The sequence below is a fragment of the Eleutherodactylus coqui genome, chromosome 1 (assembly GCF_035609145.1).
Source record: "Eleutherodactylus coqui strain aEleCoq1 chromosome 1, aEleCoq1.hap1, whole genome shotgun sequence".
Lineage (NCBI taxonomy): Eukaryota > Metazoa > Chordata > Amphibia > Anura > Eleutherodactylidae > Eleutherodactylus > Eleutherodactylus coqui.
In genome coordinates this window covers 495,545,663-495,570,451 of record NC_089837.1, presented here as the reverse complement: position 1 = coordinate 495,570,451, position 24,789 = coordinate 495,545,663, and the positions used below count along the sequence as shown (strand labels likewise).

At 44.3% G+C, this 24,789-nt stretch overlaps 1 protein-coding gene across 1 annotated transcript in view; it reads right to left on the bottom strand.

The window, feature by feature from the left end:
* Positions 1–24,789, bottom strand: part of MRE11 (MRE11 homolog, double strand break repair nuclease) — a 192,190-nt gene that overhangs the window by 103,782 nt on the left and 63,619 nt on the right. The window contains exons 9-11 of the mRNA XM_066586845.1: positions 18,940–19,111; positions 16,962–17,042; positions 6,838–6,964 (exon numbers count right to left, since the gene is read on the bottom strand). Coding sequence (XP_066442942.1) covers positions 6,838–6,964; positions 16,962–17,042; positions 18,940–19,111 — 380 coding nt within the window. The remainder of the gene's footprint in view (positions 1–6,837; positions 6,965–16,961; positions 17,043–18,939; positions 19,112–24,789) is intronic.

The window sequence follows — 24,789 nt, the reverse complement described above, 5'->3', positions numbered from 1 at the left end:
TCGATATGTAATAGTTTGTGGCAAACAGCTCCTTGCCTTGGCTGCCTCATTGTCTGGAGGGAGTGAGGTGACAACCCCAAAGGATTAACACAATTGCAACAAATATTGACAATTTTCCAGTTTTTTTTTATTGTATTATAGTAGTTTGTGATGGAAACAAGTGCTGGACTATCAGACTTTCTGGATTATGGGATCTAGATTAACCCCTTCCCACCCCATGGTGCACATGTTCATCATGTGAGAGAAGGGGTTCCCGCAAAATGAAACAAAAGCAGGCTGTAGCTGATAGGCAGGGACTTGCTGCAACTGTGGGGATCGCAGAGAACTCCAATCCTTGCCGTTGACACCTTACATGCCGCAATCAATGTTGATCATAGCATGCATGAGGAGGGAGGAAATGCCCACTGTGACGTCGGTGACCCTCTGCCATCCAATTGCAGACAGACGATGGCTTGCCATAGCAACCAGACAGCAGACATTGTCCTCCGGGTCTGCCACAGCTTGTAATTGTAAGAAATAGCTTTAACACACTGCAGCACCGAAGTACTGTAGTGTATTATCTGAGCAAGACCGGGAGATAGAAAAAATAAAAACAGTCAAAAAATCCACATTTAAAAAAATGTAAAAACTTGATGCACACTTCTTTTATTTTTTGATTAATGAAAAGTGAATACAAAAAATATATATATGTTTGCACACCTCTACAATAAATCAAACACGCTTTTTAGTTTGCAAAGCAAATATTTAAAAAAAGCAAAAAACACAAAACACTTTTTTTTGTCCACTTTGTCCCCCAAAGAGAAAAATAAAAAAAGATCAAAAAAGTCATATGTAGCACCCAAAAAAAACTGCAGCTTGTCATGCAAAAAAAAAAATTATATATTTTTCCAGAAAAAGGAGTTTATTATGCAAAAATAGAAAAACCCAGTAAGAAAATCTATAATTTTGTATTGTCGTAACTGTACGGACCTGCAGAAAAAAAATCTATCATATCAATTATGCCACATATTGAATGTTACAATATTGAATGCTGTAAAAAAAAGAAAAAAAAAAGAAAATGATTTCTACTGAGGACCTACAAGCGGGGACTCACTGCTCGGATCCACAAGGCCGCTTGCGAAGTGGTTAGCGCAGGAATCAGAATGTGCTGACCATAACGCAGCAGCCTGGGTTGGGATTGCAGGCGGAGCACCCACTGACTTCAATGGAATCTCTACCTGCAATACCAACCTGGGCCGCTGTGCTATAGTCTGTGCGTTCTGCTTCCTGCTCTAACAGCGGCCCCTGGAATCAGCTGATCGGTGGGAATCCGAACAGTGGGGCTTTGTCAATCATCTACTGATGACCCATTGGTCATCAATAGAAAAAGTGCACACAGGTCCAGAAAATCCCTTTAAGCATCAACCAGGCTATATATATAAGGCCCAATGTCCATGGGCAGGACAGATTCCCTGCTGGGGATCCCACAGGGAATCCAGCCTTGCCCATGGCCAATGAGCCCTGCATCATTGTATTTTCCCAGCAGCGGCGTCCGCACTGACCTCTCCAATTCCAGGTTCCCTGTACTGTGCATGGTCCTCACGCCTCTCTGTGGGACATGCGCAGTACAGTTTTTTTTTTTTTAAATCTCCGGCTTGCATGCGGTTCCTGGTGCACACTGCGATTTGTTTTCTGGACCGTAACGTCCACAAAGCAAATCTGCATGCTTTAATTAATTTGCGGACGTCCATGCTTCCCTATGGGCGGCTTGATTTGCGGATCTCCAGCGTGGATTCCGTAAATCTAAGACGCCCACGGACATTGGGCTGTAAGGGTTAAGAGAATTTCACTGCATATTGCTCTACTGTAGATAAAGTAATGTTACTTGTGAAGTTAAATGGCCTTTAAAGTTTAAGCCAATTCTTTTATCTTTTCATCTGGTCTTATAATTAGGGCAGAGAACATAAGTTTAAGGAGTAAGACCTCCATTAACTTCACAGACTGGCTCTAAATAGAGATCTGAGCAGCCAAAGAAGGTTAAAATGAAGCATTATAATAATTGGACCATTTAATAATTGGACCATTTATCTCCATCCCTTCCAGGCTTAGAAGAGGATTTGCTTAAACATCAATTAGTGTTTAACACATTTGGCCAAGAACGCAAATAAATTCTGTGTCCGATTCGTAGAGTCCATCTGTTATTTAAAGGGTGAGCTGCCACTCCAGTTTTTTCTATGTCTTGTTTAAGTTCGGGTGTCCAGAACTGGATACAGTATCCCAGATGAGGTCCGACTAAGGAAGAATCATAGAATGGTACAGTTGGAAGGGACCTCCAGGGCCATCGGGTCCAAGCCCCGGTCAGTGCAGGAGTCCAACCCCCCTCCCCGCTCAAGAGTAGAGGGGGATAATGACCTCATGTGATCTAGACTCTATGCTTCTCTTAATACATCCCAGAATTGTGTTTGCCTTTTTGGCTGCTGCATCACATTGTTGACTCATGTTCAGTCTCTAATCTATTAGTATACTCAAGTCTTTTTCACATGTGCTGCTGCTTAGCCCAATACCTCCCATTCTGTATTTGTTTTTTTCCTTTTTTTTGCTCAGATGTAGGACTTTGCATTCTTCCCTGTAAAATACCATTCTGTTAGTTGATGCCCCCTGTTCATTCTTGTCTAGATCTTTTTGAATCCCCTCTCTCTTCTCAAGTGTTACCTATCGCTCCCAGCTTTGTGTCATCTACAAATTTGATCAGTTAACCTTCAATTCCCTAATCTAGATCATTTATAAAAAAAAAAAAAAGTTGGACAACACTGGGCCCACTTGAGACATTCGTCTACTTGGATATGTAGTCATTTATGTTCCACTTTCTCAATAAAGGAATGGCAGCATCAAGGGTGTAATGCAAAACGATAATTTATTCCTCCAAAATCCTGGTACGTTTCGACCCTCTTGGGGTCTTTGTCAAGAAGGTCGAAACGTAGCAGGATTTTGGAGGAATAAATTATCGTTTTGCATTACGCCCTGGATGCTGCCATTCCTTTATTGAGAAAGTGGAATATATCTCTGTTGGGGTCTTTGGAGGCTCTGGCCCCTATACCTTTGGCGTGCATCTTATGGACTTATTAGTCATTTTCCACAGGCTTAAAAATCCTGAGGTGTGCTGTAAGTTAATCGAAGTGAATTATGTAGTCATTTATGACCACTCTTTGATTTGCCTTGTCAATCCCAGATTTGCTCTTTTTTTTTTAATACGGATGGCATGAGATACTTTGTCAAATGCTTTGCTGAAGTCAAGATACACTATATCTACTGCATTTTCCTGATGAACCCAATCCATGATTCAGTCACAGAAGGAAATTAGATGAGTTTGGCATGACTTGTTTGTTACAGATCCATGCTGCTGCTATTGTTAGCCGTTTACTCGTTCATGACCCTCGGTGACCCAACAGGCGAACTCCCACCATGTTTTTCGGTTTTGCATGGCTTCTTTCAGTTGTGTGGTATCGATGCCAGTTCAGCTCTGACAGTATCAGCCATCGTGTCCTTTGTCGGTAAAGTCTTCTTTTGCCACTGACCTGTCCAAGTGACTTTTCTAGCGACTCTGCTCGCATTGCATGGCCAAAATTCGTAAGTCTGAGTCGGGTCATCTTATCCTCCGTGAGTCCGAATCCGGTCATCTTCCCCTCCAGTGATATATCGGGTCTTATATGATTCAGGACTTCTCTGTTTGTTACTCTCGCCGCCCAGGGTATACGCAGCAGCTTTCGCCAGCACCACAGCTCAAACGCATCAATCGTCCTCCTTGCAGTCCAGCTTTCACATACACAGCTGTGGGGAAAACGGGGGTTTGCACTATCCTGTGTTTAGTTGCTATTATGATATCCCCACTTTTCCAGATTTTGTCCATGTTCAGCATCGCGCTTCGCCCCAGTGCTCTCCTATGTTTTTTCTCTGGCATAGATTCTCCAGCCTGGTTAATTTTTAAGCCAAGGAAGATGAAGTCTCGCACGCATTTTATGGACTCGTTGTTGATTTTGATTTGAATTTGTCCTTTTTTTTGCAGTTGTCATAATTTTAGTCTTCTTTAAATTCAGGTAAAGGCCCGTTTTTTCACTTTCAGTTTTAATCTTACATATCAGCTGCTTCAGACCGGCTTCTGTTTCTGCAAACAGAGTTGTGTCATCCATATAACGGAGATTGTTGATGTTTCTTCCACCTATTTTCACCCCGGTTTCCAATTCGTCTAGGTCCATTTTCCGCATGATCACTTCCGCATATAAATTAAACAAGACGGGTGAGAGGATGCAGCCCTGTTGGACGCCTTTGCCGATCCCAAACTGCCGATACGCCCAGCTCTTGTAGGGCCTGCCATAGCTTGTCATGGTCGACGAAGTCAAAGGCCTTGATGTAGTTGATAAAGCACATGCAGATATTCTCAAGCTTTTTCCATGGTCCACTGCAGGTTTGCAATATGGCCGCGGGTGCCGTGTCCTCGCCAGAATCCTTTCCTGTATAATTTGAGAAGGATCTTGCTTGCATGTGGAGTAATGGCTATTGTTTGGTAGTTGGAGCAATTCTGGGAGTTGCCTTTCTTTCGTAGAGGGATGAAGACAGAGCTTTTCCAATCCTGTGGCCATTGTATGGATGCCCCGTACTGCCTGGCACAGCGCTGTGATGGCTCTCACTAGTACTGGCAGCAATAGCTCTGCCGGTATGTTATCTAATCCTGGTGATTTATTTTTTGCTAGTTGTTTCATTGCCATAACCACTTCTGACTCTATAATGGAGGCTCCAAGTCCACAGGCTCCACCTCATGCAATGGTCCAGGTATGTGGTTGCAGGCATATAGTTCCTCTAAGTATTCCCTCCACCCATCATTGATACTCTGTTGGTCACTTAGTTCCTTCCCATTTTTGCCTCCGATTGTGCCATAGAATAGGCCTCGGGTATGATCTTTCATGGCTTCTGCTTTGAGTTCTTTCAGCGCTCAGTCCAGTCCATTTCCTTATCTTTCCTTGTCGCTCACTGAACATCAGCATTTAGTTGACGATCTTCATCTTTGTTGCCAGCCGCCTTTACTGCTCTTCTTTTATCAGCTATTCTGTGTGTTTACTCGGACAACCAATAGCGTAGTTTTTCCTTAAAAGATGTCAAATTTTCTCAATGGAGCACCTATCTTAATGCTGCAGAAGTTGATCTTAGCTGCAAGGAGTTCATGATCAGTGCCGAAGTCATCCAACACAGAGCCATGTCCACAATTAACATTTCGGACAGGTTGCAGATTTTGCTACATTGCCTAGCGACGGCATGGGGGGGGGGGTTGTTGAAAAAAACCCAAACTGTACTAAGCATGTCAGACGGTGAGCCGCCGGATCCATCCGCAGTATAGAGGAAGAGGAGAAATGACAGGTACACACAGACGCCGCTACTGTCAGAGTCAGATTCCAGTGCGGGCTCCCACATGCAGAATCCGTCTCTGCTGTGTGCAGGCGGCCTTTAAAAAATGAACTTTTCCTAGTCATTACACTAAAAAATAAACAAAAAATTGCTATAGCCGCATCTGTAAAAGTCCAATCTATTAAGATATCCCAATGCAGAACTGCACCCAGCAAACACACATCATACATCACACGGTGAACACCAGCAGAAGAAAACAGTACGCAATGCCAGAATTGCGCTTTTGTGGTCGCACCGACTCCAAGAAAACTTTCCTAAAAAGCGATCAAAAAGTCTTATGTACCTGAAAACGGTGTCTATAAAAACTACAGGCCACCTCGCAAAAAACAAGTCCTCGCACAATCGGAAAAGTAAAAGTAATTGGTGACAGAAAGCACTTTTTTTTTTTAAATATTTGTTTTTTTAAGTAGTACTACAGGATAAATATATAATTTTGGTATCTCTGTAGTCTAACAGACTCACAGAGTAAAGATAGCATGTCATTTTTATTCCACTGTGAACGTAAAAAACAAAACTCGCCAAAGAATTGCGCAATTCAGCTTTTCTCCCCCTTTCGGAACACTAAGAAACTTTTACAAAGTTTCCAATACATCCATAATAAGGTACGTTAAATGGTACCACTGAAAAAAACACCTCTTCCCTCAAAAAAAAAAACAACTTGTCATGTAGCTATGTCACCAGAAAAATTTAAAAGCGCTTTGATTTTTTTTGAAAGTGGCTAGAAAAAAATGAAAACGAGAAAAACAAAAAGGGCTGCGGCGGGAATGGGTTATAATATTATATATATATTTACACGTAATTGCGCAGATACACCTGAGGCTTACAGCTGGGCTCACACAGGACGGAATTTCAGCGGAATTCTCATGTTTTTTTGGTGTGCCCATTCTGCGAGAATTCCACTAAAATTCCCTCCTGTGTGAAACTGCAAGAAAAGCACAGATTTCACCGTCGGCATTCCGCTGCGGCTTCCTCTCCCCATAGAGAGGAGAGAGGCCACTGTGGAAATGAGAAAAGAATATACATGCTGTGGAATCGAATTCTTCTCCGCATGTCAGTTTTCGTGCGGCTTGGCCACTTTGCTGGCTAATCCCAGGATTAGGAGCCGCTCGTGGAATTGCCGTGTGACTTTCCGAACTGGAAAATCCACGGCAATTCCGCCCTGTGTGAACCGAGCCTACAAGTTCTATGATATGTTATTCAATGTCAATCATACCAGCGATCATATCAGAACTCACTGGTTATAAAGGATTAGGCCGCTATTACGCCAACAGTGTGTTCTACCAATAATTGCTGGGTTGAACCTGTTAGCTGCAGGTGTATCTGTGCAATTACTTGTATATCAGTAGCATTAGCGGTTCCGTGGAAATCCCGAGAATGTTATTGGCCTCGAGTACCACTAACCTTTCTTGTCCTTCTGCTCTTTGTGTCTGAAGAAATGTATTATATCTTTGGGATTGGCCGCTCTGTCCACAAACTTCTGGGAAAATCGAAGAGTGTTGAAGGGCTCAAAACCGCCCGTGTAATCCACCTGAGGAAGACAACGAAGTTCAGACCTTTAAAGGGACGTGGTAATCATCTTTGAACTTCATAAACAACGTTAATAATCACCCGTTTCTGCACCGTGTCTCCACAATGTCGTCACGCTCTTGTGCACGCGCTCTCCAATATAAATGAATGGCAAAGTGTGCGCACACAGCACCGTAAAGAGTCATGCTCTATCCCCACGCCAACTTCGCAGGGACACAGTGCTGCAACGGCAATGCTGGAGAGTGTGAAAGCCAGCTCCTCGGACTACCCTGTTCCCTCGTCTTTGAGCTCCATAACGTAGTTTTTGGGGCTCAAAAGCGAAGACCGGTCTTCAGGACCACACAAACTTTTTGATTTTTGCTATCCAAGAACTTTTCCATCAACGTAACAAAACGGGTCTTATTCTTTGCAGGAAACCAATGTAGCTCGACAAGGCGGTAAGAGAGGCAATAAATGAAAAAAAGAAAGCGTTCAAACTACTAAAGCAAAAAGGCAGCGAAGAAGCGCTAAAAATCGTACAAGGAAATAAACAAAATATGCAAAGATAAGATCAAAATTGCTAAGGAGGAGGCAGAAAGACTGATCGCCAAAGAGAGCAAAAACAACCCAAAACTGTTTTTCAACTATATTAACAGCAAAAGGATTTGCACTGAGAGCACTGGCCCTTTAACAAATAATGCAGGAGAATCCATTGAAGATGATGGAGGGAAGGCAAACCTATTAAATAGTTTCTTTTCAAGTGTATTCACAAACGAAAAGGAAATGCCACACGAGCTGCAGGGGAATAAAATTAACCCCTCACAAAATATCTCATACCTAACGCAGGAGGAGGTGCGGAACCGGTTAAAGAAGATTAAAATCAATAAATCGGCAGGCCCAGATAGAATACTAAAGGAACGAAGCGATGTGATAGCTAGGCCGCTTTATCTAATATTTGTGGATAGTATCAAGACCGGGGTATTACCATTGGATTGATGCATTGCCAACGTGGTTCCAATTTACAAAAAAGGGGTCCAAAAGTGAGCCTGGTAACTACAGGCCGGTAAGTCTCACTTCAGTAACTGGAAAAATATTCGAGGGGTGTCTGAGAGACGCCATAGTAGAATACCTCAAGTAGAAGAACGGAATAACTCCTCACCAGCATGGGTTCATGAAGGGTCAATCATGTCAGACCAATCTGATCAGCTTCTACCATGAAGTAAGCTCTAGGCTGGACCTGGGAGAGTCTATTGATCTGGTATATCTGGACTTCTCTGAAGCATTTGACACCGTGCCACATAATAGGCTGATATATAAAATGAGACAGCTCAGTCTGGGCGATAAGGTGTGTATCTGGGTAAAGAACTGGCTGAGAGATAGAAAGCAGAAGGTGGTAATAAATTGTTCATACTCTGATTTGACCACCGTTGCTAGTGGGGTGCCATAGGGTTCAGTATTGAGCCCCATTCTGTTCAATATATTTATCAACGACCTGATAGAGGGGCTGCACAGTAAAATATTGATATTTACAGATGATACAAAATTATACGAGATAATCAATGCAACGGAGGACAATATGCAACTACAAACGGACCTGGACAAGCTGGGGGCTTGGGCAGAAAAATGGAAAATGAAGTTCAATGTTGATAAATGTAAGGTTATGCACATGGGCAGGAGAAACGGATGTTACCAATATACACTAAATGGGGTACTGCTAGGGAAAAGTGATATGGAAAAGGACCTGGGGGTACTAGTGGATTGTAGACTAAACTGGAGTAACCAATGCTAGTCAGCTGCTGCAAAAGCTAATAAAGTCTTGGGATGCATTAAAAGAGGTATAGGGGCGAGGGACGAGAACATTATCCTCCCACTATATAAGGCACTTGTCCGGCCCCATATGGATTACTGTGTACAGTTCTGGTCACCGGTGCTCAGGAAAGATGTTACAGTGCTGGAGGGGGTTCAAAGACGAGCAACTAAACTAATACATGGAATGACTGGACTAGAATACCCAGAGAGGTTATCAAAATTGGGGTTATTTACTCTAGAAAAAAGACGGCTAAGGGGTGATCAAATAACTGCGTATAAATACATGAGGGGACAATACAAGGATCTCTCCCAAGATCTGTTTATACCCAGGACTGTGATGGTAATGAGAGGGCATCCGCTACGTCTAGAGGAAAGCAGGTTTCATCACCAACACAGAAAAGGATTCTTTACTGTAAGAGCAGTGACACTGTGGAACTCTCTGCCTGAGGATGTGGTGATGGCAAAATCTATAGAGGAGTTTAAAAGGGGACTTGATGTCTTTCTGGAGGGGAAGGATATTACAGGATATAAATCTTAGGTTAATTGTTAATCCGGGTTTACAGGCAGGTAGGAACTATTAGGGGTTGATCCAGGGAACAGTCTGATTGCCATTAGGGAGTCGGGAAGAAATTTTTCCCCAAAAGGGCTAATTGGCTCCTGCCTCTTGGGGTTTTTTGCCTTCCTCTGGATCAACAACATAGGAGGATAAACAGGCTGGACTACATGGACATTGTCTTCATTCGGCCTTACATACAATGTTACTATGTTTGCAGGACAATATTGAGCCATGTATATATTAGCATTTCATTTATATTAATTTCATCATAAGGGCACAACCAAAAAAGAACACATTTTGTCATCTTTTAGTTTCTTTCTCCTTTTTTAAATTGCTGATCTAAACTACAGTAACTAATTACATTTCTACTGTATGTTGTGATGTTTATAGCGATGCAAAATATGTAGGGGACCATGACCGCTCTGGAGACCTTTGTTTGCTCCTAGCTATTCTGAATAGCGATGCAAGCTCCAGCAATCACAAGAAGGGTCCCGTAGGATCAGGATTAGAGATGAGCGAGCACACTCGTTTAAGGCTGATGCTCGATCGAGCACCATGCAGGGGGGCGGCGGGAGGGAGATCTCTCTCTCTCTCCCCCCCCCCACCCCCCATGGTGCTCAGACGAGTAATCAGTTACTCGACCAGACCGATGCTCGATCGAGCATCAGCCTTAAACGAGCGTGCTCGCTCATCTCCAATCAGGATTGATTGTGGCACTCAATGGGTTTACTGCCAGGATCAGAAATTTCTTTAATTCAAACTGCTGAGAAGGCTGTGCAAGTAATTAAAAGGAAAGTGGTGACCCTCCTATTAACAACTAAATCATGATACACGGCAAGGGATAATTGATATTAGCTTATTATAACCATAGACATGCAGTAATAATAGATATTAGTTCATTTTAGCCCTAGACCTCCAGGGATAATGGATATTAAAGAATAACAGAATTGTAGAGTTAGAAGGGACCTCCAGGGTCATTGAGTCCAACTCCCTGCTCAATGCATGATCAATAAGGCTGCCTGTCCATGGGCGTTTTTGCATTGCAAATGGAAAGCGCAGCCCCCCTGTCTACGAGCGGAGAATCATAGTGTTTCTCCGCTGGCGGGCGGCAAATCACAGCCTGCTGCGAATTGCCGCAATTGTCCACGGTGAGCCTATCTGTCAGATAGGCTCACCACAGAGATCCGTCAGCTGGCTCCTGCTCCCCGGCGGCGGCTTTCGCGGTGGAGATCCGCCACGTTATATTGCAATGCCAGTGGACAGGCAGCCTAAATCATCCCAGGCAGATGTCTGTCCAACCTTTGTTTGAAGACTTCTGTTGATGAAGAACTTACCACCTCCCTGGCATCCTGTTCCACTCATTCATCACCCTCACAGTCTAATATCTAATCTGTGTCTCCTTCCTTTCAGTTTCATGCCATTGCTTCTAGTCTTTCCTTGTACAAATGAGAATAGGGCTGATCCCTCTGCACTGTGACAGCCCTTCAGATATTTGTAGACCGCTATTAAGTCTCCTCTCAGCCTTCTTTTTTGCAAGCGAAACATTCCCAGATCCTTTAACCGTTCCTCATAGGACATGATTTGCAGACCGCTCACCATCTTGGTAACTCTTCTCTGAACTTGCTCCAGTTTGTCTTTGTCTTTTTTAAAGTGGACACAGTATTCCTGATAAGGTCTGACTAAGGAAGAGTAGAGGTGGATAATTACCTCATGTGATCTAGACTCTATGCTTCTCTTAATACATCCCAGAATTGTGTTTGCCAATTTCCTGCTGCATCACATTGTTGACTCATGTTTAGTCTATGATCTATTAGTATACCCAAGTCTTTTTCACATGTGCTGCTGCTTAGGCCAATTCCTCCCATTCTGTATGTGCTTTTTTTTTTTAAATTTTTCTTGCCCAGATATAAGACTTTGCATTTTTCAGTGTAAAATACCATTCTGTTAGTTGGCGGCCGCTGTTCAAGCTTTTCTAGATCTTTTTTAATCCCCTCGCTCTCTCTCCTTTAGTTTTAGCTATCCCTCCTAGCTTTGTGTCGTCTACAAATTTGACCAGTTTACCTTTAATTCCCTCATCTAGATCATAAAAAAAAAAGTTGAACAGTGCTGGGCTCAGGACAGAGCCTGGTGGTACCCCACTTGATACATTCTTCTACTTGGATATGTAGCCATTTATGACCACTCTTTAATATGCCTTTTCATTCCCATATTTGGTCATTTTTTTAAAATAAGGATGGTATGAGATACTTTGTCAAATGCTTTGCTGAAGTCAAGATATACTATATCTACTGCATTTTCCTGATGAACCCAATCCATGATTCTGTCACAGAAGGAAATTAGATTAGTCTGGCATGACTTGCTTCTTTCAGACCCATGCTAGCTTTGGTTAATTATTCCAATCTCATCCAAGTACTTGCATACATGTTGTTTAATTATTATTTGTTCAGAGAACTTTCCTGGTATAGAAGTCAGGCTCACAGGCCTGTAGTTTCCTGGATCCAGATTCTTCCCTTTTTTTTGAAGATAGGGACAACATTTACCCTTCTCTAATCTTCTGGTACTTCTGTTCTCCAGGAATTTTCAAAGATTACAGTGAGTGGTTCTCATTCAGTACCTTGGGATGCAACTCATCAGAACCTGGAAACGCATTAGCTTCTTTGGCCTGAGGCTAGTTTAACAATAGTAAATGCCCGGAATAGGATTTTAAAATCTTGATTTTTTTTTTCAATCTTATTGCAATTTTTGATTTTAACCTTGATTTTTTTCTGCTATACAAGCTAAAAATACCAAAGCACATTTTCAATTAAAGGGAATTGCATACACAGCAGTTCTGTAATATACACTAACAGAATTAAATGGCACAATTCTGGTAATCAGTAATTATTAAAGAATTGCTGTGTATGCAATTCCCTTATGTAAAAGAACGAACTTTAGTTATACAGATGAAGGATAAGGTTCCTTTCGCAGTCATCCCAGCCCCCCATGTACTACGCACACATCCCATTACAGCCTCCATATACTTTCTTTCCCCCAGTTATCACAGCCCCAACTCCCTGGCGTTCTGCATGCCCCACTTTCCCCCAGCTTGATATAAGCCCCACCCATTGGAGGCAGGGCTAAGCTCAATTTAATGATTCAGACAAAATTTAGAATCGTCCCTCAGCAAAATGATTAATCTGGTTAATTACCCAGCCCTAGCCAAAGATAATAAATATGTCATGTTTGCCATGAGCAGGATGCACACCACGCCCAGGACAAACACAAATAGCAAACAGGACTTGCGAATAGACATCCAACAACAACTGACAAATGCCAAAACAGTCCCGAAGAATGCCAACACGCATAAACAGAAAAAATAGCTAAAGTACGTATGAGGTACTGGTTCATACTTTGGCCAAGATACTTAAGCTCATGAGCCCACGACAAGGGTCTTGAGTCCCTACTTTAACAAGACATCTTAACCACAAGGAGACCTGCCTGCAAGCGGGGCAATCATCCCAATAGGAACCTAGGGACCAAAGATGGTAAACGGCATACAAACAGAACAAAAAACAGTTCATACCAACAGATAAGGGAATTACAGATTAAGGAATACCAACCAGAACCTCATACATGCAGCAACACCAAGCAAAACATGCCTATCTCCAAACACCAGGATACTGAGAGGAATGGGGAGAAAGATAAATGACCAGCACCCTCTTGGAAGAGGGGCTAGCATTTAGGTGCAGCAGCCCAGTGGTGATTAGCTAACTGGATCAATACACACCAAGCCAGCTCAATCATCCCACACCTGTGGAAGTTTGCTACTGGAAACTCATAGAACTACAGGTTCCAGGAGCACAACATGACAAGATACTAGCCTATTATCACTCTATACCATCAGGGATAATTAATATTAGCTTATTACCACCCTAGACCACCAGGGACAATATATTAACCATCAGCATCTAGACCTTCAGGGATAATAGATATTATCCTATTATCAGAATAGACTGGCCGAGATACTAGATACTGTATTAGCTCATTATGCACTAGACCACCAGGGATGCTAAATATTAATTCATTAGTACCCTAATCTGTTAGAGATATTAGAATTTATTACCCCCCTAGACCACCAGGGATAATAGATGTTAGCCTATCAACAACCTAGACTTCCAGAAATAATAGATATTAGCCTATTATCACCATAAATAACCAGGGATGATAAATATTGGCCCATCATCACCCTACACTGGCAGGATAATATATATACTATCCTATTATCCGCATAGCTGACAAGATGTAACAGATATTACTATTAACCCTTTGCAATCCAATTTTGGATTCAGGGATGCCTAGGAGGCTTTCTCTTTCTGCCATTATACAATACCGCCGTACGCTGGCTAGAGCCAGTACTGCGGTATTGGACATGCTGGAGAGGCCCCCGACAACAGAGTGGGCAGTGATATACAGTAAGAATACCCTGCTGGACATCTTCCGGCATCGGAACTGTACAGCCTTCAATCAGAATGTCTTCAGACGTCAGACATTGGATTGGAAAGCGTTGACTGCCAGGCATGCTGAGTATTACCAATTAAACCACTCTAGACTACAAGCTAAACCAGGATAGAAATCACTAAGTCAACGGTCACACAGGGTGGATTCCCGACGGAAATGTCGCAGTTTGGCCGCAGCGAAAAACCGCGACATTTCCGCAGGGAGAACCGCGGGCGGCTTTGAAGCGGCCCGGCCGCTCGCTCTTCCGCTGCGGCCGGCTCTCCCATAGAGGAGAGCGCGTCCGCAGCGGGGGGAAAAAAAAAATAGACATGCTGCGGTCGGCAAATCCACGCCGCAGCTTCTGCCAGCTTAGCCGCAGCGGATTTGCCGTCCTGTGTGGATGAGATTTCTGAGTAATCTAGTCCACATGGCTGGCTAATTAGCGGCCGCCTGCAGATTTGCCACGGCAAATCCGCCCTGTCTGAACGCAGCCTAACGCTTAAGCCTCAAAATAGAAAATAAAAAACTTATGTAAAAACTATTTGTAGAAAGCTGATAAATCAGCAATATAGGGGGAGTATTTTGCCGACTCCACCATGCCCCCCTCTAAAAATGTGCCCGTTTCTGTCCTGTACTAGTTCTGGTAGGCAACGGGTGAGTGTGTACAGGTGTAATATATGATGATGACTGGCCATAGAGAATGCAATGGTTGCAATCCCCTACCCTCATGATAGGAAGGTAACTAGCAGCTCTGGAGCCCAAACTAATAATATGCCAAGTGAAATGCTGCAGACTGGGAGAACCGTCATCAGACAGGTACAATATATCATTTTTGTGCTCAGACAGTTCAAACAATAGCATAACGTCTGAGCGTGGGCTGCAAGGAATTGTTAACGCAGACACTTAACACCCGCTTTTCTATATTACGTAAATCCCTATAATCAACATGTCTGGATACATTCACCAAAGAAAACTAAAAAAGAATAATCCCCTTTTATTATCTTTATGTTTGTTTATAATCCAGTACTAAACTGCAATAAAGTTAAACTTCAAGAGGTCAACGAGTGACTGAGTCTTCCAGAAGGGCAAAGATAGACACCACGTCCTTCATTTCTGCATTGACAAAGTAACAACCCCCTCAGGTGCCACAAAATAGCATGCTCAACTGTCATGGCTTTGACCTCCGAAGTGACTTCTAGCTGTTTTCAGACAGCGCCATATGTTGTGTAGTGGCCCGGGTTGGTACTGCAAGCTGAGTCCCATTCAATAGAACTCGGCCTGCAGTACCAACATGGGACACTATGCAATGTACAATGCTGTCTGAAAACTGATATATTAGTGAGACAACCCCATTAAGTCCTTTTACATGATGACCTTTCCATTAAGGGGGCAGACCGATCATATTGCATGCTGCTAGGCATTCATTTACTTCCAATGAATTCTTACAATCGTTGATATGTTTGGAATTAGCGATTGTTCGAATGAGCAATTGATCATGTTCGGTGTCATTACCGTTGGCAGAACATTCCATTTATATGAGGGAATGACAAACGATTGTAGAAGAGTTACCCAGTCTATTTCATGTAAGGGCCGTTCAGTGTAAACGCATACCTAACTGAACGACGAATGATCATTCATTCGCTTCATGTTCGTCGTTCAGTTTCTGCAGTGATCCCAGTGATTGTTGTGACAGATGATGCCACCACTCTTTTTCCCAGCATCGGCACTCACATCCTGAGCAACATGATGCCAGGAGTTCCGAAACGTGACACTGCTGCCTCTCATTGGCTGCAGCGGTCACCCGATTTCTTGTGGCATCATCTGTCACAACAATCACCGGGACCAAAGCAGGGCTGCAGCACTGGATCCTGACGGACGCCGAGGGATGAGTATAGTTTACTTTATCATTCTAATGCAGCGGTCCTATTGAAGCGGGGTTGTCCAGTAACCTGACAACCTCTTTGCTATTCGCGTTTGTATTCCGCTTTTTTTGGTTATGTGTCAAAACCGGTAGGTCCTTGAGAGCTGAAACCGGGTCTAAAACCTTCCCAAGAGTCCGATTTAACCGTGGGGCAAATTTGGTGCAGATTGATCCAGTGGTTTGGCCGTGCATGAAGAACAGACAACAGAAATTCATATGATATACAAACACATACATGTAGAGACCGATTTTAAGAGGAGGCGATAGGACACAGATGCTGCCGGGTAGAAGTGAACATCTGCATGAGCAGCAAGGTTCCATTGGTCAGGGGTTCGAGCCACTGGGCAGCTGTCACCAGCCAGCTCCCCAAACCACCCCGAGCAGGGCAAGAGGCGAAGTAAACACAAATTTGGCAGAAAAACTCTTAGCCAAGCAGGGGTCAAAAGGGTAGCACAGCGCTAATGATTAAAGTTATGAAAGACTAGCTTGTTACCCGCAACTTTGTCCGTGTGGAATTTGCTTTTTTTTTAATCTAATCTGTGTATTGCTGTATATTGAAATATAAAAAGTTGAAATAGTGAAAGGAATGTAACTGCAATATTCTGTCAGCAGAGTTCTGTACACTTCGTTTTTGGTCTTGTCATCCAGGGTATGTGATTGGTTGTTATGGGCAACATAGATTTTCTTTAACATCTCAATCCGTGTTAATGTGTCTTTCATTCAAGTTTTAATCCCGGGCAACGCTGGGTATCCCTGCTAGCTTAATAATCACATATGTGCAGCAACGACGTCTGCCCTCACGTGTCTGCCCGCTTGGGGAGGCCTAGCTTATGATGTGCACCCCCTTCCCCTCCGCACTTCATAAATCGCATACATTTGGCAACAACATCAGCCCTCACGTGTCTGCCTGTTTGTGTAGGCATAAACCTATGATGTGCACCCCGTTCCTGTCCGCCACGTGGCATGGCGCCGTTGGCAGAGCGGAGGTGCGTCTGCGCATCACCAAATAAACCTGTCTTGTCCCGCTCCCTAGAGAACTCTATACATTTTGGGGATAAAATGTAGCCGATGTCCTTCCTCATGATGCAGGATTACCTCCCTGCCAAATTTCATCAGAATCGCATTTAGCCGTGAAAAGGTAACAAACAAATAAGGTCATCAAAGACAAACACCACTCATTTACCGTTCGGCGCCTCTGGACATATATGTGTCCCCCCTCTTCCTCCACCAAAATGTCTTGGATTGTGATGTACTTACCCGTAATCTTATCAGAGGTTTATCTGGCATACGAGTATTTCCCAGACGCTCCCTTTCAGCCAGGTCCAACATCGCCTCGAGCTGCAAGAAAAAAACAATCAAACCATTATGGGGCCACTTCTTCGTTTGGCAGCTTTCTATTTTCCTAGCTGTTCCTTACTAAAGTTTTCCTGATTTGTAGGGCGAGGCTGAATAAGCCACCAGTTGTTTGCTCAGGTCATTACATGACACTTCTTCATAGTATGGATGCAGTAAAGAGGTTGTGCCAAGATGTGATCAGCTGATTGCTCCAAGTTCTGCTCCCGACACCCAAACAGCTCATTTAGGTCTTCCTCAGACAGCATATGCTCAAACGCATTCGCCTCAGCGCAATGTAGTTGCACACTGAATGAAGTTGAGTTGCACACGTTCTGTACTTTGTATCTGTGCCCAATGCAGCATCCCCCGCCCCGATATAAAAGGTTGTTTAGCCTAATGAGGTTCAGATGTGTTCTCTTTTTCAATGCAGGGTATTGCGTGCACATTTGCGCACCTCCCAAAGACTTCTACGGGGCCCTTGGTGCGCAAATGCGCAGGAAAATTAGGCAGGTCCTATTTTTACGTGCACCCAAAAAATGTTAATGAGAATTAACCCACTGACATCAATGGGTTCTACTATCTGCGTATTGCGTACATATATTTTGCATCCGTCTGAAGACGCCCTTAGATATGGGAAGCCGCGCCCGGTCTGACACCTTCCCCACAGTGGTCGCTGCAGGAAAAACGCGGTATTTCAGGACGGCCATTTAAATGAATGGGACAGAGAGGTGGGATCCTGCTCTAACGTACATATACCCTAATAGGGTATATCACCAGAGGATACCATCGTGGCACAACCCCCTAAACATATACAGTGGGAGAATTCCCTTACTCTGAACACAGATGCCAAATGTGATGTCAACTTTATTGTCCTGTAATCTTCAATAATTTCTTCTGACTTGCCTGTTGTAGTACATGCTTGTATCAGACATGAAATAGCAATTTCACTAAACTTTTTTTTTCTAGTCCCCATAGCAGACTTGAACTAGCGATCGGTTAAACAATATACTGCAATACCTCAGGACTGCAGTATATGGCATTTCTCCAAGTAGTCTATTAAGACATGTAATAGGCATGCTTTACTAGACAGAAATACATAGCAATCCTAGGAGCTTTCACAAGGTCTCAGGCTGCCATGATACTGGAATGGCTCCCTGCAATCTCTTTAAAGAGGATGGAGGTAGGGGGGTGTTGAGAGACAGGGGGAACTCCCTCTCTCTGTCAGGCCATTTAAATGCCAGTGACAGAAGTGCCAGCAGCCTGTAAATCAGAGTTACCTCCGATTGTAGCTGAGTGTCAGCTGTCAAGGACAGGCTCCTGAGCCTGCTCCATACAAATCTTGCACAGACCTGCTGGCGGATGTCGCAAAGGGGTTAATGAGATTGTCTGAAATTAGAAGAATGTGGGTTTTTTTTTGAAACAGCACCACCCTTGACTATGTATGGTATTGCAGCTTACCCCATTTGCTTGGATGTAGCTGGGCTGCATTCCCATATGTAGCCCATAGACAAGAGTAATGTTGCATCAGGAAAAAGAAACAGACCTGTTCTTCTAAATCAAACAACCCCTTTAAGTGTTCTTCTCAGTTACTTCTGAGAAAAGACCTTGAGACTTGATTCACAGCTCCCTAGCACACCACAATATTTGCAGCGGTCTGATGTCTACAGCAGACTGTGCCGGTTATTATTCCGAGCTGACACACCGGCGGTGTAGTTAATGGTCCTTGTCTCTACTAGGAAGTGTCTTCCTGCTTTCCTTTAGAGGGAAAGAAAAAAGACTCTGCACAACTTTTTCAAGAATTTCTAAAGACATAGAAAAATCCACAATTATACGTATGCAATAAAAATAAGGCAACAAGGTAGTCGCGGGCAAATAAGGTAAAGCAGGAACGGGTGGCCACCTTCTCTAGGCAGAAGTTTTCTATGTCCTGAGTCACTTTGGGATTATCTGGGTTGAACAGATCTGGATGATCAGCCAAGACAAGGTCTTCGATGAAGAACTGACGGATGGTCTGAAGGGGGATTTTCTGCATGTTCATTTTCTTGTGTCTGATTCGCAGTAAACCCACGTGTCTGTAAGAAGGACAAAAGACATTTAGGTAGAGGTGACTGGGACTGGAGCATAATACAGGGCTATGGGACAGCAGGGTCATACCAAAGTATAAAACATTCCAGTTTTCATATCGACAACCTGTTTTTTCTAGTTCACTTGTTGGCTTTGCTGTATAGACTGGGATAGAATGAGCAGAGTGATCTCATTACCATTAGAGGGGAAAGGAGATAATGACAGCTCTATTGTACCCATTTGGGGTTTAAATAAGGTAAACCAGAAAAGGCCATTTTACATAAGACAATGATCGCCCAAACATGCGTACAAATGCTAGTTGCCAACCATTGTCCCATGAAAAGAAGTGGCGATCAGCCAACATTCAAGTGAAACGCCCAACTGTTGGCTGAATGCATTTTTAATGGCACATAAAAGTGGTGGTTTGTCGGCAGCACATTCCCTGTGTAAGAAGAGAATAGAGTTGCTATTAGAGCTGCTAATAGAGTTGAGTGAACGTACTCTGGCGAGCTTGATGCTCGTTCGAGCATTAGCGTATTCGATGGTACTCGTTACTTGAGCGAGCATCAAATCGTGTTCGGCCCCGCCCCATCTGTTGGCTCCTCCCCGTTGCGACGCAGCGCACGTCATCTGAAAATTTTTGGTGTGGCGGGAAGGAGAAGGGAGAGAGAGAGACGTACCAAGGAAGAAAAAAAAAAAACTCGGGACCCGACGTCCCACATACAAAAATGCTCGAGTCTCCCATTGTAGTCAATGGGGTACGTTACTCGAGTAGAGCTCTCGAATTTTACGAAAAGCTCGACTTGAATAACGCGGACCCGAGCATTTGGGTGCTCGCTCATCTCTAGCTGCTAATAATAATGAAAACCAATGCCACATGAATGATCATGAGTCGTGGATGATGCTTCATGCAGCTGCTCACCCCCCAACAATTGGCCAGAGTAAAAAGGGCCGTAAATGACTCACTATATCAGTGTTTCCCAAACTTTTTAGGCTTGTGTTATGAGGAAACTTTTTTTTCCAAGGAGTGCCTCCAGATAATTTAAAAAAACGACTAAAACACCTACCTTTCGCAGTATAATCACAACCACAGCTATACCATCCATCTTCAACATAATCACATGCACCACTTCGCCATCCCTTAAGTCTCTCTTACCCCCTCCACAGCAGTATATACGTGGCCAAACCTCTCTCCCCCTTCTCAGCAGTATGTGTGTGCCCGCGCCTCTTCCCTGCCTGCCACAATATACATGTACTGAAATCTCTCTCATCCCCCAGAGTCAGACGTCTGAGCCTACTCTTATACGTACTCCTGTATACTTCTGAAGATATCGACATTCGCATGCACCTTCCTGAGTGGAAGTTCTCTGTTGTGTCAGCTGCCAATTAATCCCTAATGCTGCTAATTCCTTAGCTAGGAGTATCACGGCACCCCTGGTGGGTTGTTGTGGAGCCGCAGGGTGCCATGGTACTCTGGTTGAAAATGATTGCACTAAATCATCATTCAATTAAGTCAATTTATCTACTGCGTAAAAGGACGTTAATGCTATGCACAAAGATATTGCTTTGTATGCAGCTCTCCTATCACTCATCCTTGGTCTCTGGGGAAGATGCTGTACTCAAAGACTTTCAAGAGACTGTTTTCCCTTGTGGAGAGCATCGAGTAGGCATAAGTAGACCTAGAGGCCAAGCAATGCTCCTCTGGGAAACTGGTATGCAAACAGGATAGGTGGTGCTGCAAAAGCATTGTACCATCTGCCATTTGCATAAAGAATTTCCCAGAGGAGCCTTGCATGGCCTTATAAGTATCCTTCTGTCTACTTGATGCTCTCCACATGGAGCAACTGTACCTTTCACGATCCACGTCACAGCCTCTCACCCAGTCAGCCTGAAACCTACCACTAACCCAAAATAGCATGATTAACTTTTTCTTCTGAAGACGACTCCAAAAACAGCATGGCTAGCTCTGATCCCAGTCTCCCCAACACTGCATCCAGCACCCACTTTCTATGTTAGAACCAATGACAGAGGAAGAAGTCTCTAGGCTGCTTTCCGCTGCTCGCCCCATCACCTGCACTAGCGACCTTCTCACCTCCTCAGGTCCCTTTCCCCAGCTCTCATTACTCACCTTACCACAATCTGTAACCTCTCCCTAACCTCTGGCACCTTCCCCTCCTCAGTGAAACACTCCATCATATTCCCTCTGCTTAAAAAAAACATACCCTTGACCCGACCAATGCCAACTACCGACCCGTCTCAAACCTCCTCTTCATCTTCAAATTACTAGAACGCCTGGTCTGCTCCCGCCTCACACGCTTTCTCTTTGACAACTCTCTCCTTGACCCTCTTCAGTCTGGTTTCCACCCCATACACTCGACCGAAACTGCTCTCACAAAAGTATCAAATGACCTGAAGACGGCAAAGTTGAGGGGTGACTACTCCCTACTAATCCTACTTGACCTCTTCGCTGCATTTGACACTGTCGACCATGACCTCCTTCTCACCATGCTCCGCTCTATTGGCCTAAATGACACTGCTCTCTCCTGGTTCTCTTCCTACCTCTCTGACTGCTCTTTCAGTGTTTCCTTTGCTGGCTCCATCTCCTCTCCACTTCCTCTCGCTGTTGGGGTCCCCCAGGGCTCGGTCCTTGGTCCCCTTCTCTTCTCTATCTATACTGCCCCAATTGGACAAACCATCCTCAAATTCGGCCTCCAATACCATCTCTATGCTGATGACACCCAACTATACACCTCTTCTCGTGAGATCTCCGAACCATTCCTCCAAAATATCACCGACTGTCTGTCTGCTGTCTCTAATACTATGTCCACCCTTTTTCTCAAATTAACTTCTCTAAAACTGACCTTCTCGTCTTTCCACCTTCCAACCGACCTCCCCTCAACATCTCCATTCCAGTGTCTGGCACCATCATAACCCCCAAACAGCATGCCCACTGCCTTGGGGGTCACACTGGACTCGGACCTCTCTTTTACCCCCCACATCCAATCTCTGGCCCAAACATGCCACATGAACCTCAGGAATATTGCTAAAATCCATCTGTTCCTAACCACGGACACGCTAAAGAGGTCGCCGTCATCCACTCCCAACTTGACTACTGTAACTCGTTATTCATTGGCCTTCCCCACACCAGACTCTCCCCTCTCTAATCCATACTAAATGTGGCAACTAGGCTCATTTTTCTATCCAGCCATTTCTCAGATGCTTCTGCACTGTGCCAGTCACTGCATGGCCTGCCCATCCACTGCAGAACTAAATTTAAGCTCACCCACAAAGCTCTCTACTGCGCCGCGCCACCATACATGGTTTCCCTCCTGTCAGTACACCACCCAGCCCGCTTACTCTGATCGGCTAACACACTCAGACTAAACAACTCTCTAATTTGAACCTCACATGCTCGCTTCCAGGAATTCACCAGAGCAGCACCCATCCTCTGGAACGCTCTACCCAAAGGCAGCCGGACAATTCACGATGCAAGAAATTTCAGATGCGCCTTAAAAACTCACCTCTTCAGGGAGGTATACCAAATCTCCTGACCTAGACCCCTGCCCCTCCCTATGGCTCCCCATACATTCCACCCTGCCTAATCGCTTACAACCTCTACCCCTGCACCTCCTTACCACCCCACCTAGTTTGCTTTCTAATAACTGATTTCCACATGAAATCCCCTATTGCCTGTGTTCCCCATGCCTCACTCCCCCCCACCCCCCCTTGTACCTCCTGTACCACCCCCACCCCATTTGTTTCAAACTGCCATAAAGCGCACACCCAAGACCAGTAGGGTTGTGTATGGTTCTGGGCATAGTGAACCCACATGGCCCACCAAGGATATACAGGCAGTGTGCATATTGTGCTGGGACCTGTAGTTCGCTGCAAGCAGTGTAGCTCAGAGTCCTGTTATTCTACTATTGTGCTGTAATAATTCAATGTGGCTGAGTTATGTAAAGTTTTATTTCACCAGTTTACAATTCTGCATAATTCATGTCCTTGGCTCCAAGTAACGGCCCCGCTGTGACTTACACATCAGTAAATGCTTTATTATATTTAAGACAGTACGGTAATAAATTAGCGCGGCGAGTGGGAGGTCATTAAAGGAGATGTCCCGCGCCGAAACGGGTTTTTTTTTTTTTAAACCCCCCCCCCCGTTCGGCGCGAGACAACCCCGATGCAGGGGTTAAAAAAACCACCCGCACAGCGCTTACCTGAATCCCGGCGGTCCGGTGACTTCAATACTTACCGCTGAAGATGGCCGCCGGGATCCTCTATCTTCGTGGACCGCAGCTCTTCTGTGCGGTCCACTGCCGATTCCAGCCTCCTGATTGGCTGGAATCGGCACGTGACGGGGCGGAGCTACACGGAGCTACACGGAGCCCCATAGAGAACAGCAGAAGACCCGGACTGCGCAAGCGCGGCTAATTTGGCCATCGGAGGCCAAAAATTAGTCGGCACCATGGAGACCAGGACGCTAGCAACGGAGCAGGTAAGTAAAAAACTTTTTATAACTTCTGTATGGCTCATAATTAATGCACAATGTATATTACAAAGTGCATTATTATGGCCATACAGAAGTGTATAACCCCACTTGCTGCCTCGGGACATCTCCTTTAAGTGTGAATTATAGATACATATGAGGCATCTCATTCCTGCGAGTGGGAAAAGCCACAGGGATGTACCCGACCGTAGGCCCAAAATAAGAGCTGAAGCTCAGCTGGATGAGTCATGATCCCCTGAGAGCATTAAAAAGTGAAAATAGGAAAGACAGAGGACGAAGAAAGTAGCAGAACTATCGCCGAAACTCCTTAAAAAGGTTGTACCAAGACTGACTTATCTCCCAGCCACAATTCCTGCATTGTTTTTGAATTTCATTTTTACGGAGTGATGTGATGACGACATTCTCTGGGCAGCCCCATTCTGGCGGTACCAAGTTCATACAGCTTTTTTATGTTTTTCTCCCGACGGAGCTCTACGAAGGGCTTGTTGTAGGGGGAGCTCTAGTTTTCAACGATCCAATTTTTAGAGACATATAACGTTTTGAGGGAAGATTGAGAAAGTCTGCGTTTTTGGCACGGTTTTATTTATTTTTTTTAGTGTTCGCCATGTGGTATAAATAACGTGTTAAATTAACCCTTTGCAATCCAATTTTGGATTCAGGGTTTCCTAGGGGGCTTTCTCTTTCTGTCATTACACAATGGCACCATCTGCTGGCTAAAGCCAGTACTGCGGTATGGGACATGCTGGAGAGGCCCCCCGACAACAAAGCAGCCAGTAATATACAGTAAGAACACCCTGCCGGATGTCTTCTGAGATCAGAGCTGTACAGCCTTCAATCAGAATGTCTTCAGACATCAGACAGTGGATTGGAAAGGGTTAAGGCCGGTCTCACAAGACCGGATAGGATTTGCGGATTTTGCGAGTGTTTGAGCCGCGATAATACGCAAATAAGCAAATGCATTGGATTGTACAATTCCACTTACATTATCAGGTCGGAAATGCGTAATCCGCTCGCAGAAGATAGAATGCAGCATGTTGTATTTGACCGCGGATATCTGCGACATAGCGCCCATTCTTCTCTATGGTCGTGGATATACCCGCAGACCGTACACAATTATATTGCGGGTATCCGTGTCCTCGCTAAGCAATGGCACAGGAAATATAGGAGAAAAAAAATGGT